Source organism: Dunckerocampus dactyliophorus, chromosome 1, assembly GCF_027744805.1.
Source record: "Dunckerocampus dactyliophorus isolate RoL2022-P2 chromosome 1, RoL_Ddac_1.1, whole genome shotgun sequence".
Lineage (NCBI taxonomy): Eukaryota > Metazoa > Chordata > Actinopteri > Syngnathiformes > Syngnathidae > Dunckerocampus > Dunckerocampus dactyliophorus.
Window position 1 is genome coordinate 38,448,203 of NC_072819.1, and position 17,927 is coordinate 38,466,129.

Below are 17,927 nucleotides of genomic sequence, written 5' to 3' on the forward strand. Positions count from 1 at the left end.
ACATATTTTTGCTTGGTTAAAGAGCAATTTTAAATACACAAGAGAAGATAAGACATTTCACTTAATCATGAACGACCATTTGCTTTCATTTAGATAATTCATTTTAGGTAATCAACAGTTTTATTTCTTTAATTTACATTGTGTAAAGTTAGGAACAAAGTTAGGAACAAACTTTCCATGCTTAGTGGGCGCATGCTGTTTGTTAGTTCAGCTGCTTCCTTTTATCCATCCGAGACCGTAATGATTTATTGGAAAAGGAGAAGAAGGATAGTTAATTGCCATTATTAAGGCTAAATTACATATTACAGTATGTTGATGGCTATGCATTTAAGAACCCTAAACTTACAATTTTTCTGTCAAAATGACAGATCAAATACATTTACAAGGACAAAGGTGAAGTGCATTATTGACACTGACATCCAGGGTTTCGCGGGCCACATAAAATGATGTGGTGGGCCATATCTGACCCCCGGGCCTTGTGTTTGAGACCTGTGCATTAGGATGTTTTATCCATCAACTAATAGAGTGAGACACACACTTCCTTGTTCCATTACCGAATATTGTTTGCTAGAAATGACCAGCTACTGATTAGTGAGCTAAGATGTTTTTATTTTCCATACTACATACTTACTCACAGTGCTGTCTTTTTGCAGATGAAATAAACCCAGTATGAAGTCACGTTAACTTTAAGCGCACCCCATTGTAATAAACTATCCACACATTCGACATTAGCCATAATTAAGAGAAAGCTAGCCCGCCACACAGCTAAGAGCTATTATGTAAAGTTCATCTTGGTTATTTGCGCTATGTTAATTTTACCTTGTCTTGGTTCTTTCGCGCCTTCTGGGTGTCTTCAGAGGAGTTGCAGCAACATGTAAGTGCTGCATTACAACGAATACATGTCACAGTGTTCAACTTGCTGTTTACCCTTAAATGCTCCCACACTTCATTTTCTGTCTGTTTTTTAAAATTTTGTTGTCCTTCCCTTTTGTCTCCGCATCCGCTTCGTTCTTCTTCCTCAGTGTGGATGCCGTAAGCGCGTTGGTGACGTATGTTGACGCAGAATAAAAAACTCAGATTGTTTTTAGTAATTGAGGTACTCAAATTACTCAAGGAATAATTTCACCCCTAGCGCCATGTATAATTTCCTTTTAACCTATTAACCCTCATCCTTTCTTTACTCATTTTTTCTTTCTGTATTTTCTTCTTCAGCTCTTGGAGTACATTGGCAAAGGGAAAAGCATAATGGATGTGGGTTTAGCTCAAGCCCGTCAGCCGCTTACCACCCGCTGCCATTACTATGAAGTGGAGATTGTTGATGCCGGAGAGAAGTGCTACATTGCTCTGGGTCTTGCAAGGAAGGTGAGCTTTCTTCATCTTTACACTATCTGAACAGAACAGCAGGTTTATTTGCCCTTACCTGCTCTTATTTTTACTGCATGTTGTATCTTGTACTGCATATTTACTGTATGGGCTGCATGAATAAGTACTTTGCTTTTGTTTGTTGTGCTGCCTTCTGTTTACCATCCAATAAACACTTAAGATAAGAGTTACAGCAATGGAAACCTGACCAATACAGTCATCCCTTGCTCTCCCATGGTTTTTCAAAAACTAGTTAGGTTTTTGGTAGGTTTTTGGCTTCTTTCTTTGTCCTTCTTCCCCACTCAGTTTCAAACGTATTCTTAAGGTTAGAAGAACTAAATTGGAGGCTAACTAGTTAGCTTGATAGATTGCTATGGTTAAAGCGACAGCCGTCTCGTGTCACTTCAGAGATCCAGCACCCTGCGCATAAGCGGTGCACAATGTGGTGTAAACAAATCTAGCAGGATTGTCGGAGTGTACTTCTGTGTATACCAGACCCTTGTCAGCCTGGTTGACTTGTATATCAATTAAGTGACAAACGTCATAGTGAGGATGGATGATAGGCTGTCGCTTTTTTTAATGCCATGCGATCGACCCTTTCCTCAATGCTAACGGTGAATTATTATGTCGTATTGCTTATAATGTCTACTATATTATGTAATACGTGTATAAAGGTCACTATAGCTTTGTTATTTCATGTCTACTAGGCTCTAATAATGTTTTTTTTTTTTTTAAACGTTTTTTAACTTTTTTAGAAAGTCATGAACATGTTTTCTATGCTGTAACTACGAAAATATTCTATTTATTAATATTGAATCCTACTTCACTGAAATGCAGAACCAATTAACCGCGATAAACGAGGGACGCCAGCTCTGAATTGAGAGCAGGGAATATTTTATGCAGTGGCATAAATGTTCCAAAGGCCTGGTCTGGGAAATGTTGGAATCTTTGCTGATCTGAAGCGCCTCTGTGTACGACATTGGAGCATATTCTTTATTTTTTAATTGACCAGAGATCTACTTAAGTCTAGATGGCCTCAAGCGCATTCTATTGTTAAAGGATTTTCTATTACCTGATATAATCTAAATTTCTTTCACATTTCCCGTTTGTTTGTGCTGTTGTTATAACCAGGGTTGTTTTGCATTTACTGGATAAGCACAAATATTTAGCTGTGCTCTCCCATATAAATAAATATGGCTCCTGTCTCTTCCCAGAGTCTTTTTAAAGAAAAAAATTTGTACATACAGTATATAGGCTGCACCGGTGTATAACCCACAGGTGTCCACGTCGCAACATGGGATATAAGTACACAGAAAGAATTTTTAACTTTTAATTATTATTATTATTAGTAGTACTTTTTTTTTTTTTTTTTACTTTTTATTAAATAAATGCATTTTTCTGAACAGTGCGTGTAACACAGGTGATTAAACAGTAGGCTACCAGAAAAGTCATTTATCGCCATCCTCCTCCTCTTGGGAACTAAAACCACTAAAGTCTTCCTCTTCAAGTGTTTGAACTGAACAGCCACACAATTTCCTCAGCACACAAGTCGGCGGTTTCTCTTTTTCTTTAGTTGTCGCGACCAGTGTCACTCCCGCCCCGAGGCAAATCAGCCCCCGAGCCTGTGCTGTCCTCCCCAGCACGTAGCAATCCAGCCTCCCAAAACCCACCGGCGACGGTGGACCTCCGGACACCGCTCCATGCTGCCAAGATCCACCGGCCTACCCGAGCAAAAGCCGCTAGATCGATCGCCTTCAACCTGAAAGCCGCGTATCACATGCACCTCTCCATGTGTTCTCCATGATGAGTAGTGATATGCAGATCAGTACTGAAATATCGATACCTCCGATACCAGATCTTAAGCCTCTAAAATCGTTTCTCAAATCAAAATATTAAAACTCTGATACTTCATTAATTTGAAGTAATGTCTACCATTAACAGGAACACAGAGGAAAGTAAAAATGAAATGATTGAGACCTTGTCTAAACGTTATGCAGTTGTTTAAAATAAATGAATAAATTATTCTGATGTCTTATATTCTTTTTTTTATGAGCTATGCTATGATTTGAACTACACTACATTAAATTTACCTGACATGTTAGGTGTATTTGCAGAAATGAATGGTATCGCTAATGCCAGCTTGAATTTTACTCAGTATCGAATTGGAAAAGAAATCCGTGGTATTGCACATCACTTTTCTTTCTTTTTTGGGAGAATGAACAGAACAAGAATTTCATTGCATAGCAGAACCACCAGTTTTACTGTGCATATGACAATAAAACTCTTGAATCTTGAAAGCTTGAGAAAAAAGTAGCGGCTTATACCCCAGAAATTAGTTATTTACAAAATTATTTAAAAAAAACACCAAATGTTGGCAGCTCTGTGATACTTAAAGAAAGGAAACGATATACATTTAGTCTAAAAACCATGCCTTTTTCTTTTTACAGAAATTTGTGACATGCAAGTTGAATTTAAGTTGCAATTTAAATACTTCAATAATGTAAAAGAAATTACATGTATAAGTAAGTAATAAATTCACCAATATGTAAAACATTTGCAACAAACTGTCAGAATCATCACAGCAAAACCAGCAGCAATACAGAACACATGGAACTTTAAAGTAGTAGTACTTTAGGTGCATACAGTCTGATGTTCAAGTACATACATTCTGCACAATTCCAGCAGAAATTGATATCTGATACACAATTATGACTTAGACTACCGTGACAACGTTGTGTGCTAGTTAATCCTGCATCCAAGCAGTGATGTGCACCGCAGCACCACATAAAAATATATTGAATATATTAAATTTTCTGCTAGCTCATGCTAGTAGAAAGAAAAGAAAAAAAATGTTTTTCCTCTGTGGAAAAATGTCAGTGACAAGCACCTTCCAGCTCACGCATGGATGCAACTGCCGGTATTCATTTAGCAACAAAATGAGGCACTGATAGGTACGTAGTTTTTCAGTCTGGTTACTACCGTTTACCTCGGCACTGGTGCCATTAAGGTAAAGAGTTTTGTATGCACCCCTATTTGTCAGACCAAAAAATAATAGCACATGTAACATGGTAGGGATGCATTTTTTGCCAAATGTTCACACAGCCGATCAAAGGTAGAAAAGTTGGCTTGTACATATTTTAGGGTACCGCATGTTGTGACGGTAGCTCCTATGAGAAGACAACTAGATATACCGTTATGTATTATACTATAATCTCATCTGATATATCTGATTTATTCAACTTTTGTTTTATCCAATTGATACTATCATGGGAAATGAACCCTTAATTAAAGTGCAAGGGGGTTCCATTTTTTTCTTTATTCTCTTCTTTCTGTTCCATCATCAAAAATGTCCTTCATGTGTATCGGGAAAATCTAGGAGTAAGTCGTGTTGTGACCCCATTGCAGTATGCAGACCTGACATGATCTGTCGCTGTCTTAATATAAGAGCCTAAGGAGTTTCAGTGTACAGTACATATGCTTGAAATGTTGTTTTCCATCTGATACACAGACTGGTTGCCAGGACACTGAACAAAGACAGATCTAGGCTCTGTTATGCAATGGAATAATTTAGGGGTAACAAAAACAAACCCCTCAAGTTCTTAAAAAAAAAAAGTCCTCTGTATCCAATTGCTGTGCTTTAGGATTAAGGAATGGATAGGGAAAATTGAATAACTGTCCTAGGTTGCATCGAGATTGCATTCCTTCCTCCCACTGTGATGCTGCAGCCCTGCAAGCCTTTTCAGTTGAATTCTTGACTAAAATCGAATTAAGACAATGTAGGCTTAATGAAAAGGTAAATCCACGTGTGCTTCAGAATTAGAGCCAGGTCTTTAACATGAAAGGTATAACTTGATGTAGCAAAATAGATATGGCAGAACACAACATTATAGTACAGAAAGTACTCATATAATCGCCAGTATTTTAGCTTTGCACCTACATCACACAACAGAAACAGTGAACCCTGCCTCTACACAGGCTGGTCAGGCAACCCCCCGTCTTTACTGTTCTCTTTAAGATCAAGGATGCCGTCAGTGTTTTGTCTTAAAATGGCATTGGTTTTATCAAATGACATAACAGTATATGGAAAAATATATGAATCAAATTCACAAACCTAAATATATAAATATTTTTGGAACACAGTTTGGCAAATTTTGTGTTAAATGACTAACTATTCAGTGCTTCACTGAACAGTATGTGCCCACTCCCCCCAACCACCTTGTCTACCCCTCAACAAACAAGATTTATCTGTTTTATCTATGTCAGCATGCCCGGACACATCCACACAGATACTCTGTTGTTCTGCGCACTTCAGCCATTCATCGGTTAATGTCAGACGGTTTTTGTTATCATGTGGGGAGCTGGAGGCTTGAGCCTGATGTTAGACAAACAGACCTACATTGGTTCCCTACACATGTATATCTTTTTGCTTTCACCGTGTGAGTTCTATTAAAAGATAACCCTGTTCTCTTTATGGTCTGATGTGCTCTGAGTCAAAATGGTGACCATACAAATCAAACTTACCTGGATTGTTATAAAGGTTAGACAAAGGACTGCAATGTATTTGTGGTAGCGGGTTCCATGGGAGTGGAGTTTGTGGTTAATTTGCATGATTGACTGTGCCGTTTGCATGTAATTGTAATGGACGCTGTAGACAAATAAGGTTGTGCGAGGGACAAAAAGTGAGTAAAAAAAAAAAACACGGAAAAACAAAAAAAATATTTAAAAATACAGTCGTCCCTTGCTATTTTGCAGTTTGAACATCGCTCCCTCACTTTATTGCGTTTTTTTTTTTATTAATTAATACATGACCGTTGTTTTGTGGTTGACTATGGACTATTATTAGTAAAAAAATATTGAAAGACAAGTCATACGTCTATAGTATTATTCCGTTCACTAGGCGTCAGTAATGTTACATTGATGAGGCATGACAAGACATTACATTGCACTACCTTCACACTGCATGTAGTCAGCCCTGGCATGTCCGACATGACAAAAAGGTCAAAAAGTGAAAAGGTAAAGGCAAAAATGGAAAAAAAAACATCTTCTCTTATTCCATGTGGAAGTAGTACATTTTTGTCTTCTTACTCCGTCCTTCTTCGCCACTCTGTTTGAAACCCTTTCTTTAGTTTAGAATAAATCAATCGGAGGCCGTCTAGTTAGCTCGGTAGCATGCCATGTTTAAAGTAGCAGCTGTCTCTTGTGTCCCTGCAGTGATCCCTGAGCATTACAGTTGAGCAATGTGGACAGGACAGGGGTAAAAAAAAAAAAAAACAGTTGAGCAATGTGGTGTAAACAAAGAATAATAGGAGTGTAAAGGTAAATATAGGGGCGTTATTTAATGTCTACAGGGCTCTAATGGTAAAAATTGTATTTAGAAAGTCATACAGGTTTTCTATGCTGTAGCTACGAAAATATTCCATTTATTGTGATCGGCTATGTTTTTTTCTTATTCCGCCTCATTTTTTTGTCCGCTAACTCCTCCACCATTTCTTAACCAATTCAAACAAATCCCACATCAAAATGATCAGCAGGATACCAAATCAGACTTTTCAAAAATATGCCCACATTAGGCATAATTTCGTATTTTTTGTGAAATTTTTCCCATTGAAAATGAATAGGCAATTTAAATGGCACACTCTGGTGCTGGTCAAAAATAATTTTACATTTTCCATTACTGAATCATTCTGTTAATTCTACAGCATTGACATGGCTTGGGTGGTAAGAGCATGTTTCTCTCAGTGCAAAGGATGCAGGTTCAAATCTCGTGTATGAATGAGTCATGTTATCTAAAATTATATTACAGATGGAATTCACCGTCGTTCAGTTACCGCCACCTGTCGACTAATTAGGGACAATAGTTAAACTCAGAAGACTATAAATTCTGTTAGATAACTTTGATTTGTGATTGCAACCATGTAACTTCAGTCCAACATCAAAATGTTCAGCTCACTTGGGACAAGTGTGCAACAAATTTAGACTTTTCAAAATATTCCCACATTTAGTGTAATTTCATATTTTTTGTGAAAATGTTCCCATTGAAAATGAATGGGCAATTTAAATGGCACTATCTGCTGGTGAACATCAGTTTTCCATTTTCCATTACTGAATCACTCTGCCGATTCATGGCTTCATGGCTTGGTTCCCAACCCAAAGGTCGCCATTTCACTTTCACTTTCTTCTCCCACATTTTTTAACCAATACCAATCATTCCAACATTAGAATCTTTCACTCATTCACACGATGCATGCTACCATTTTTCCGTGTTTCTAAAATTCCTACACTTGCCAAAATTCCAAAAATCACACATTTTATCCCAATTGAAAATTAATGGGCAATTTTTCAAACTTCCACAATTTCTACATTTTTCAGTTGATTGAAGCCATTCCACTCATTCAAAACTTTCAAACTGACCATTTTTCACATTCCAAACATTCTAAATTTTCACAAAATTCCCACTTTTTCGAAACGCCACTTTGTCATTTTCTAAGGCTTCTTTCAACATCCACATTTCTCAACCGATTCAAGCCATTCTAACATCAAACTGTTCACCACATTCAGGACATTCAGGCTCCCTATATTTATTTTTAACTAAAATTCCAAATTGAAAATTCACATTTATTCGTAAAACTGCTACTACGTACTACTACCTCCACATTTGTTAACCGATTCACCTCAATCCAGCACAAAAGCACAAAAATTACCACTTTTTTTTTTTCCGGAACACACAATGCCTTTTGATCTAAAGCAGGCATCACCAAATGGCGGACCTCGAATATTAAATGATTTAATATAAATCAGAGAATCCGGTGCCGTTTTATTTAACTTAAAAATAAGCCTCTTTTGTATATTCATTGTTTGTACAGTCAAACTTTTTTTTGTTTATGTGAAATTTTTGTCCTGTTTTCTTTTAAATGCAATTTAGGTGCCAAAAAAAATGTGTTGTAAGGCAGTGGTTCTCAATTATTTTCTGTCATGCCCCTACTGGGGGACAGAAATATTTTCGCATTTTTGGCAAAGGAACATCATATCAAAAGTAAAATGCGGTGGTAGTGTGATGGTCTGGGGCTGTTTTGCTGCTCCACTACAGTACGTGGAGGACTTGCTGTGATAAATCAAACCATGAATTCTGCTGTCTACCAAAAAGATCATCAAACAAATTTAAATATTAGACAATGACAACACAACTGGACACAAAATACAGTTTTTAAATGAAACTTTTTATTATTAAGGGAGAAAAAAATACAAACCTACATGGCCCTATATGAAAAAGTGATAGCATGTCCGGCCATCTGTTCTTGACCTCAAGTTGAAACCAACTTGGGTTCTGCAGCAGGACAATGATCCAAAGCACACAAGCAAGTCCACCTCTGAATGTCTCAAATGAAGACTTTGGAGTGGCCTCGTAAAAGTCCTGACCTGAATCCTATTGAGATGCTGTGCCATGCCTATAAAAAGGTGCCTCATGCTGGAAAACCCTCAAAAATTCTGCAAAAATGGGTGGGCCAAAATTCCTCCACAGTGCTGTAAGAGACTCATTGCATGTTATTGCAAACGCTTGATTGCAGTTGTTGCTGCTAATCAGTTATTAGGTTTAGGGGGCAATCACTTTTTCACACAGGACCATGTAGGTTTGGAATGTTTTTTCCTCCCTTAATAATAAGAAGCTTCATTTAAAAACTGCATTTTGTGTTCAGTTGTGTTATCATTGACTAATGTTTAAATTTGATTGTTGATCTGAAACATTTAACTGTGACAAACATGCAAAAACTAAGAAATCAGGAAGGGGGAAAACACTTTTTCACACCACTGTGTATAATGATATATAATGTTATTTTACTTTTGAACGCTGTATACCGTAATTTCCCGGTGTGTAACATGCACCGGTGTTTAAGCCGTACCCACCAAATTTAGAGAGAAAATCAGATTTCAAGTTCAAGTTTCAAGTTCAAGTTTATTAGCCATATCAACAGTATAGGTATACAGTTGCTAGGAATGTATTTAGTGTGCTCGCAGTTTGACAATACAGTAATACAACTCGAGAGACAGAACTAAGGAGGGGTCAAAAACCGCACATAGAACACAGGGATAACAGCGTATGAACATTGAAAAAGTGCAATGGTCAAAGTGCATGGTTGTACAGGGCTGCTGGAGTAACAGCGTGCAAAATAGGCAGAAGAGGTAGTAGGTTGGTGGTGGAGTCCAGTAAGTGTTAGCGCATATTCAAGTGGCGGATGGCTTGTGGGTAGGTGCTGTCCCGAGAACGTGTGGTTTTGCATGTGATGCTCCGGTACCTTCTACCTGACGGTAGGAGTGTGAATAGCTGATGTGCTGGTTGAGTGGGGTCGGAGGTGATGTTCTTGGCTTTCCTGGCAATTCTGGTGTTGTAGTGTGAGGCTAATGTGGGAAGATTGTGGCCAGTGATTTTACAGGTCCTGAGTACCACCTTCTCCAGCTGCTGCCTATCTTGGCTGGTGGTATGGCTGGTGGCCATATCAGACCAGGATGGAGAAGGTGAGCACGCTTTCTATTGTGGCGCGGTAGAAATGGATCATGCCTGTTTGACTGATCCCAAATTTCCTCAGCTGTCGGAGAAAGTGTAATCTTTGGTGAGCTTTTGAAATGATGAGACTGGTGTTAAGGTTCCATGACAGGGACGGATGGATGGTGGTGCCTAAAAAACGGAAGGAGTCAACTCGCTCCACGACCTGATCATTAATGCAGATGGGGATATGCTGGCCTGCCTTTTTCTGGAAGTCCACTCTGAGTTCTTTGGTTTTTGATATGTTGAGTGTAAGATTGCTGGCTGCACACCACTGTACTGGGTGTTTGACCTCAACGCGATATGATGTTTCATCCTCGTCGCGTATGAGGCCTATAACTGTGGTGTTTTCTGATGGTGGTGGTGGTGGTGGTGGTGGTGTTGTCAGATTTGTTTGTATGCAAGCCATGCCAATTAATTAGCTGCAGATGTCCACGTCATAATTTGACATGTTTCAGCCTGCACGAGTCCATGAGTACCAAGTTTGGCAGCTCTTTATCTGACAGGAGTCAATTATGAGCTTTGTGAAAACTCTTAACAAACTTGTCAACCCACTGGAAATCACAGGTGGTTATTACTCGATATGCCAGTCTGACTCACGGTGTCAACTTACAAAGGAAGCTAAAAACAATCACACAGCAACTAACACTCAAACTAACATAACATAAATATAACATAACATTAAAATAACCATCAGTTATGAAATTATAATAACAAACAAAAGCTATTTTAACTTCTACCCTCAATGCATCACTGCAAGCAGAGACGTACATTGGCCAAAGACTGCCTGCTGTCAGGCGCCAGACCACCAGAGGGAGCTCATGAGCCCATAGGGAGTTCATTAGTTATTTTGAGTGTTAGTTGCTGTGTGATTTTAGCTTCCTTTCTAAGTTGACACTGTGAGTCAGACTGTTATATCGAGTAATGTCCTCGTGCGATTTCCAATAGGTTGACAAGCTTGTTGTAAGTTACAATGTAACTTGTAATTGCCTTCTGCCAAAGAAAGAGCTACCGGCTCTTGAACAACAGTGAATTTTCATGATTAGTGGTAGTTGTCAAGTGTAGGGCATATCACGAGGTTGGTGGAAAAAAAATCATAAATTGGCCGCACCGCTGTATAAGCCGCAGGATTCAAAGTTTAACAAAAAAGTAGCGGCTTATACACCGGAAATTACGGTAATAGTATTAGATAGTGGTGGACATGTGGATAAACAATTGCATCTATATTTTTTTTATCTTACAAACATAACTTGCACAACTTTAAAACGCTGCATAATTGTCGTAGATAACGGTGGACATGTGTATTAACAGTTGCATCTATCGTTAAAACACATACAATATGCTCTCTAAAACATGGGTGAAAAAAATAGAATGTTCTCCTTGACTGGCCCTCACAGCGTGTTTCCGCAGGGACGTTATTCTCATGGGGCACTGAAGTGTAGTGTTATATTGTTTTACAAAGTCACAGCTTACCATGGTGTAAGCAAAATGCAGTTTCTTTCGCCGTTTCTCCCTTCGTCTTCTCTGCTACAGTCGAGTGTGTGCGACAGGAAGAGCTGCACCTCGCTGGTCTGTGTGTTTGTGTGTGAGGGGAGGGGGCCAGGTACTCTGGCAGGGTGCAGCACAGAGACACCCAGGAACGGAGTGACAGAATCTTTGTATGCACAAAAAATATATATATCGGTTACATACTGTATGCACCGATGTTGATTAAACAGTGATATGTCATAATCGCCGGAGCTCTCCTCTTTATATAAACTTAATGAAACTGTCACTAAAAGCCTTTGACAGCTGATTAATTGGTCGGGGTCTACCCTTTCCATAAACCTAATGTAACTGTTAGTAAATATATGTGACAATCCGACTGTATACATAGATACTGTATTTATAAAGCATCATCATTGTCGTTTTTTCCTCCTTGTCAGTACTGTATTATACAGACGGTGGCCTTTTAGACTAAAATTAATTAGTATTATTAGTTATTAGTTATATGACAATACAAACTCACAATAGATACGTCATTTGTGGAAATGGCTATTCTTAGTGTGATTCCTTAATACTAAAACTTAAGCATCTTCATATGTCATTTTACTTAAGTTTCTCTGTCAATGAAATATTGTATATATAAGGTACATTTTACTTTGTGGAAAATATTCCTAATAATGTACATATAATGTATATGTTGTATATATATCAGGGGTGTGTACACTTCATATCCACTGTAATGTGTCGGTTTGGCTGTTCAAGTCGAGTAAACAGATTTCAGGGACTTTTGCAAAATGAGAACATGTTTTGAATTTTGGAAAACAGTTTCAGATGACAGGATGACTGCCAGAGACAACAACTTGACAAGCCAATCATCATTCAACAAATTGGCAAGACAACATTTTTTTTTTTTGACAAGGAGATGTCATTCTGTGTTCCATAAACTAAGGCCTTTAGTGAAGACGCACACTTCTGGCCAAATAAGTAAGTGTTTTTGCCTACCAACTGGTCAGAAAGCACTTCAGCGACTGTGGAAATCACTGCATTGTAAAAAGTGGGATATTGTCATCTGCTCTTAGCATCTAATGAAGGAAACGCAAATTCTACGCAATAATGTGTCTTGATTCTGTTCACTTTCACTTTTGTGCCCTCCATTTTGCCTTTCTATCCATAACAACCCTTCACAGCCAATAAGTATATTTCTTTGCTGTCATGTTTTCAAAAAACAAATTATGGCATTTACCATTACCTGGACCTGACTTCTCCTTTCTTTCCTTCCGTAAAGTGTTTATGACACCAGAAAAAGTTTAGAATCAAACAATAAGAAAAGAAAAGGAAAGTACTCACGTAATGATGAACATTTTTGTCATACTGCCGCAATAAACAGCTATAAAATAAGAGTGAAATTAAGTTATGATTTTGATTCCGGAGTTGGGGGGGGAATCCGGTGTAGACATCACTTGCTCTGCCTCCTCCAGACCTGGAAAAAGTGACAAAAAACTTGAGATGTATCTCCAACCTGTCAAGTCCAAGAACGTGCTGCTTCACAAATCAAAGCACACCTCACCGCCAATGACCTTGTTCAAACATTCCAGTCTGGATTTTTGGTCCCACCACAGTCCAAACCACCTCTCCTCTGATTCTGGTATGAATTCTGTTCATCCTTATCCTTCTAGACCTCAGCACAACATTCAACACCATCAGTCATTCCTTCCTCCTCTTACCTTGAAGCTGTTTTCAAAATCACAAGCACTGCAGTCTTATGGTTTAAATCCTACGTCTTCGACAGAAACCAGTTCATCTATTGCAACAACTCAAAATCACCCACTGCACCATTCACATTTCCCTTGGCCAAATAATCCGCCATCATAGACATCAGTACCACTACTTTTACGATGACAAACAGCTCCACATATCCACCAAAACTATTACTCCTGCCACTCAGTCCACACCAACGTTACTGGGAAAGATAATAAACCTAAAACACATTTTGTCCTTTATCTTTTGTATTGTATTGTATTTGTATTTGATGTAGTGTCAAATTGAACCTAATCTAAAAACTGTTGCGCAACCAACCCTCTCATTCAGCTCTTACATTACTAAGCTGAAGATTTTGTATTTGATAAATCACACAAATGAGACCTTTTTAGTGTTAGAGCGCTTTCAGACATCTATGAAACAGATGTTTGGTAGTCAGATCCATTAATCACAAGTAAGTGTGCTGGTCAAATCAGAATATCATTGACAGTTATGGCCTCTAGCATGTCATTTACAAAAGAGGGTCATCAATTGGGCAGCACACAATCCTCCCCCACCTTGTTGTGAAGCTCACATGTCAGTCCGTCTGATGAATGGTCAGGCTTGCGGTCAGATGAAAAGAAAGGAGCACATTTGGCGGCTCAACAGGTTTCAGGCTTGGAGCGGTAGCTGCATTCTTGGATGTCTCTGCGTCTTCCTCTGCTGATGTCTCAATCTGTCCTTATCCGCCTCTTGCATTCGCTCCATCCATCTCCATTTCCTTTTCCCCAGTGGGCTCGTGAAATGGAGCTGATAATGTTTCCCTGATGTTCTTGCCCCAAATGTTGCACTCTGTCTGGAAGCAATGACCCAATTTTTCATTACACTTATCCACATAGGTGCTAGGTTGATGTGGTTTACTTTGTTTTTAGGGGATTTGTGTACTCAAATATCTGCATCAAGAATGTGTGTTTTTTTAATGACATTTCAAGCAAATTTTCTTTTTGAAATGATTTTTGCAATATGTGGAAGGAGGAGTGTATTTTCATCAAGAGAATGGAAAGAATAAAGCATCCAGAAGATGTACAGCAGGACCCTATAATTGGATCCCTCCTCCTGTCTTTTTCTGTTGTGTGCTTCTCCAGTAATGGAGGTGCAGCCTGGAAGACAGATACAATCTCTGGCAATTAGCACTGAGTCATGCTGTGATCTTGTCTAAAAGTTGTGCCACTAGTTATTTTTGTTGGCGCCTGAAGACAATATATTTTCTGTGCATGTAGACAGACTGAGTGAGAGACAAATAGCAGGATATCCAAAACAGAGAGGAAAACACACTTGAATGTTTTCAGGTGATTTAAATCAATACAGGCACAACTTTACTGGTCACACAGAAATGTGACATCAGCCACACTGCTTCTTATTGAGCATCCTGGGACTGACAGATGAATAGTCCATGGTGTCAAGGATTCCCAAACTGTGGTAAACCCCCAGGGCAGTGGATGTATGTTTGTATTGGTAGCTTTCTGAATGCTGGTCAGTACGAACTGACAAAGGACTTGTTACAAAGATGCTACATAGGGAATAGACGAGGAGTGTCACAAGGTCTTGTGAGAGGCAAACGTGACTATATTTCTTGTTTAGGGAACAGGGTAACCAGAAGCCAGTCAGACTGTGAACTATGGTATTGCTACTGTGAACGATACTACACTTAATATGGAAGTGGCAGTGAGCGAGGCAGGAATGGAACAGCACACTAAGTGCTTTACACACACTGTAAACCTTGCAATCCAACCTACCTTGGTATTCCCAGCGTTACTCACTTGTGACATGTGGTTGTTTTTTTCCATTGGAGTTCAACAGCTGGCGCCATGTTAATGTCCAAGCAGAAGCTGTAGTAATTCTACTTTTGATCAAACACTTAAGATTTGTCAGATCAAAACACGATAGACATATCAAAACATGTAATAACATCTATTTCACTAGTTCCTGGAAGCACACTTTAAGCATTGTGGGAACTGTAGTTCTTTTAGTGTAAACAAAACTAATCTACTGGAATCTATTTTACATGTGTCTTTTTATAATTGCATAGCAACATAAATGATTAGCAGTAGCAGCTACAACTTCCGTCATTCTTTTATCTTTACAATTTTTTGTTTTTATTACGGTTAAAAGCAACATGCTAAGGTCATGCATGCAAAAGTTATAAAACATTTCAAAATGTACCTTCATTGTTTTGTGACTCAGTTAAATAAAGTGTGTTTGTCCAGTCCAATATTTTGTCATTGTAGTTTACTTAAAAATGTGAAAGATAACATCTCGTCTCATTCTCTTGAATGCAATACCGTTTATCGTCTCGACTTGTAAGCTGAATGTATCGTGACACCCCTAGAATAGAACCAACATTAACACTAAAAGCGATGCAAACCGAATTTATTCTGATGGTTTTTGATGCCATTTGTTGGATTGAGAACAATCTAGTGATGACTCTATGCAGTCGAGTACTTACCCATTATTTTGGTCTCAATAACCTGTGATGTGTTGTGACAGGACTACCCCAGGAATAGACACCCAGGATGGAGCCGGGGATCTGTAGCCTACCATGCAGGTCAGACTTCTTTTGTTTCATTTGCACATTTTGGGGTATTTCCTTCAATTGTGTGGAATGAACAGAATGAGAGACATTCCTTCTGTATCATCTCCTTGGTCTATGTTTGCATAATATTGTGTTCGTTCCTTGAATGTGTAGAGTGAAATAAGTGAATGAGAGACACTAACTCTGTATCATCTACAGTGGTGTGAAAAAAGTGTTTCATTTAAAAACTGCATTTTGTGTTCAGTAGTATTGTCATTGACTAATATTTAAATTCGTTTGATGGTCTGAAACATGTAAGTGTGACAAACATGAAAAAAAAAATCAGGAAGGGGGAAAACACTTTTTCACACGACTATATCTATTGACTTTTAGACACAAACTTCTCAGGGCAGCTTCTCAGGGGGGTTGTAAGGGTGCTTAGCACAAAGATTAAGGAGGATGCAGGATGATAAAAGAACAGAAACCTGCATCGTTAGTGGGGGAGTGTGATCTCGATGACCAAAAAAAACAAATGTCTACTGTACGTGTTGTGTTTATCTCGCTATCTTTCCACACATGTTAAGTCTTGGATGTTTGTGACGACAGATCTGCCAACTTTATCTGCTCAGTCATTTACAAAACTCCCACAGCCTTCCATTCTGGGCATCAGCGCCTGCATTATCAGTGGTAAAAGATTACCTATCAACTACTGCTGCCATGATGTGAGAATAGAAGCAGCAGCTAATGAGGTGGTTGTTATTACACCATCGCCCACTCTTTTCTCCATCATCCACTGCCACAATATCTTTTTGGAGCTTATTTAGGTAATAAGTTATTACTATCAGTGTTATTGTTTCTCTTGGAATTAAATAAAGTATCTATCTATCTACAGTATCTATCTAGCTATCTGATGCCTCTCCTTTTTTTCTGCAACATGGGGTTTTAGCATCTGTCTGGATAGGCAGGTGACTGCTTTTTTGGACTTACAGTGCATATTACTGGATCACTTGTCAGTATTGTTTATAGTTGCCATAATTTTCCTCTTGTAGCAGCAAATATTTGCTGGGATTTGCGCACACCCACTAGCAGTGCAGCAAACTTAATTTCTATGGACAGCATGTTCAGTGTGCTTTTGGAGGCTCTTCTTAATGCCAAGTGACGTCTGTGATTAGATCTGTCAAGGCTGTTAACCCCATGTGTGAGCTGCTCAGAGAAGATTTAGTGCCAGAAATGACAATGACAGGAATACGTTGTCGAGAAACTATGTTCACATGGTCTTGGAGCAATTTGTGCTGGAACCATGTTGGTGACATAAGTAACAAGGCAATGTTGTTTTAGGCAAACACGACAAATTAAATAATCTGGCCTAACTATGGAAATGTGGTATTTGATTTAGTAAAATCACTCTTGATATTATTTGGAGAGGAAGGTTCATACGTCCATAAATACAGTATCTCACAAAAGTGACTGCACCCATCATATTTCAGGATTTACTTACTTTATTTTCTCAAGTGACAATACTGCTCGGAAAGCAGTGCAGATTTACTGTTTAATGAAAATAACTTAAAGGGATAGTTCAGATTTTTTTTACATGAAGTTGTATGACATCCCCATCAGCATTGTAGTCCATGAACAGCGACTTACCCCCCCCACTTGGTCTCCCAAGTCCAGTTCTGGTTTCAGGCTCTGGTTCCAGTGATGAAGAACGTAGTTCCACTTAGTTGGTGGTGTCAATTAAGTAAAGAGTTTGGCTTCTCAAAACAATATGCGTTCAAAAGATTAATACATTTGCATCACAAAAATGCCTTCTCAAAAAAAATCATACGTCACAAAACGCTTGGCGTTATCTGTCGCCCGCCGTATCCCTGCGTACTGTCGCCTGTGCGTTCATGTGTATGTGACGCATCTTGTTTACGTATGTGTTCCACAGTGGAAGAAGATGCGAGTTCTTCGTCACATTCACATGAACGCAGAGGTGACAGTGCGCAGGGATACGATGGGAGAAAGATATAACGCAATAACAACAGTTATTGTCTATTTATTATTATCATTAAGTTTGTTATATAATTTTCTTCCAATAATTATTAACCTTGACTATTACTGCACCACATTGTTATAGTGCTTTATCATTTTCCTGTGTATTTACAACTGGCAAAGAGTACATCTGCAATGCAGGAGGTGAACAAATGTATTGCAATTGATGTGAAATGGATGGAGGGTAAGATTAAATAA

General features: G+C 38.6%; 1 protein-coding gene across 2 annotated transcripts in view; it reads left to right on the top strand.

Moving 5' to 3' along the window:
* Positions 1-17,927, top strand: part of spryd3 (SPRY domain containing 3) — a 65,961-nt gene that overhangs the window by 20,209 nt on the left and 27,825 nt on the right. Inside the window, exons 7-8 of one of the 2 annotated variants that reach the window (XM_054769478.1) lie at positions 1,213-1,362; positions 15,671-15,728. In XM_054769478.1, the coding sequence (XP_054625453.1) occupies positions 1,213-1,362; positions 15,671-15,728 (208 nt within the window). Of the gene's footprint in view, positions 1-1,212; positions 1,363-2,935; positions 3,248-15,670; positions 15,729-17,927 lie in introns of those variants that run through there. The other variant, XM_054769487.1, reaches the window with a different exon arrangement.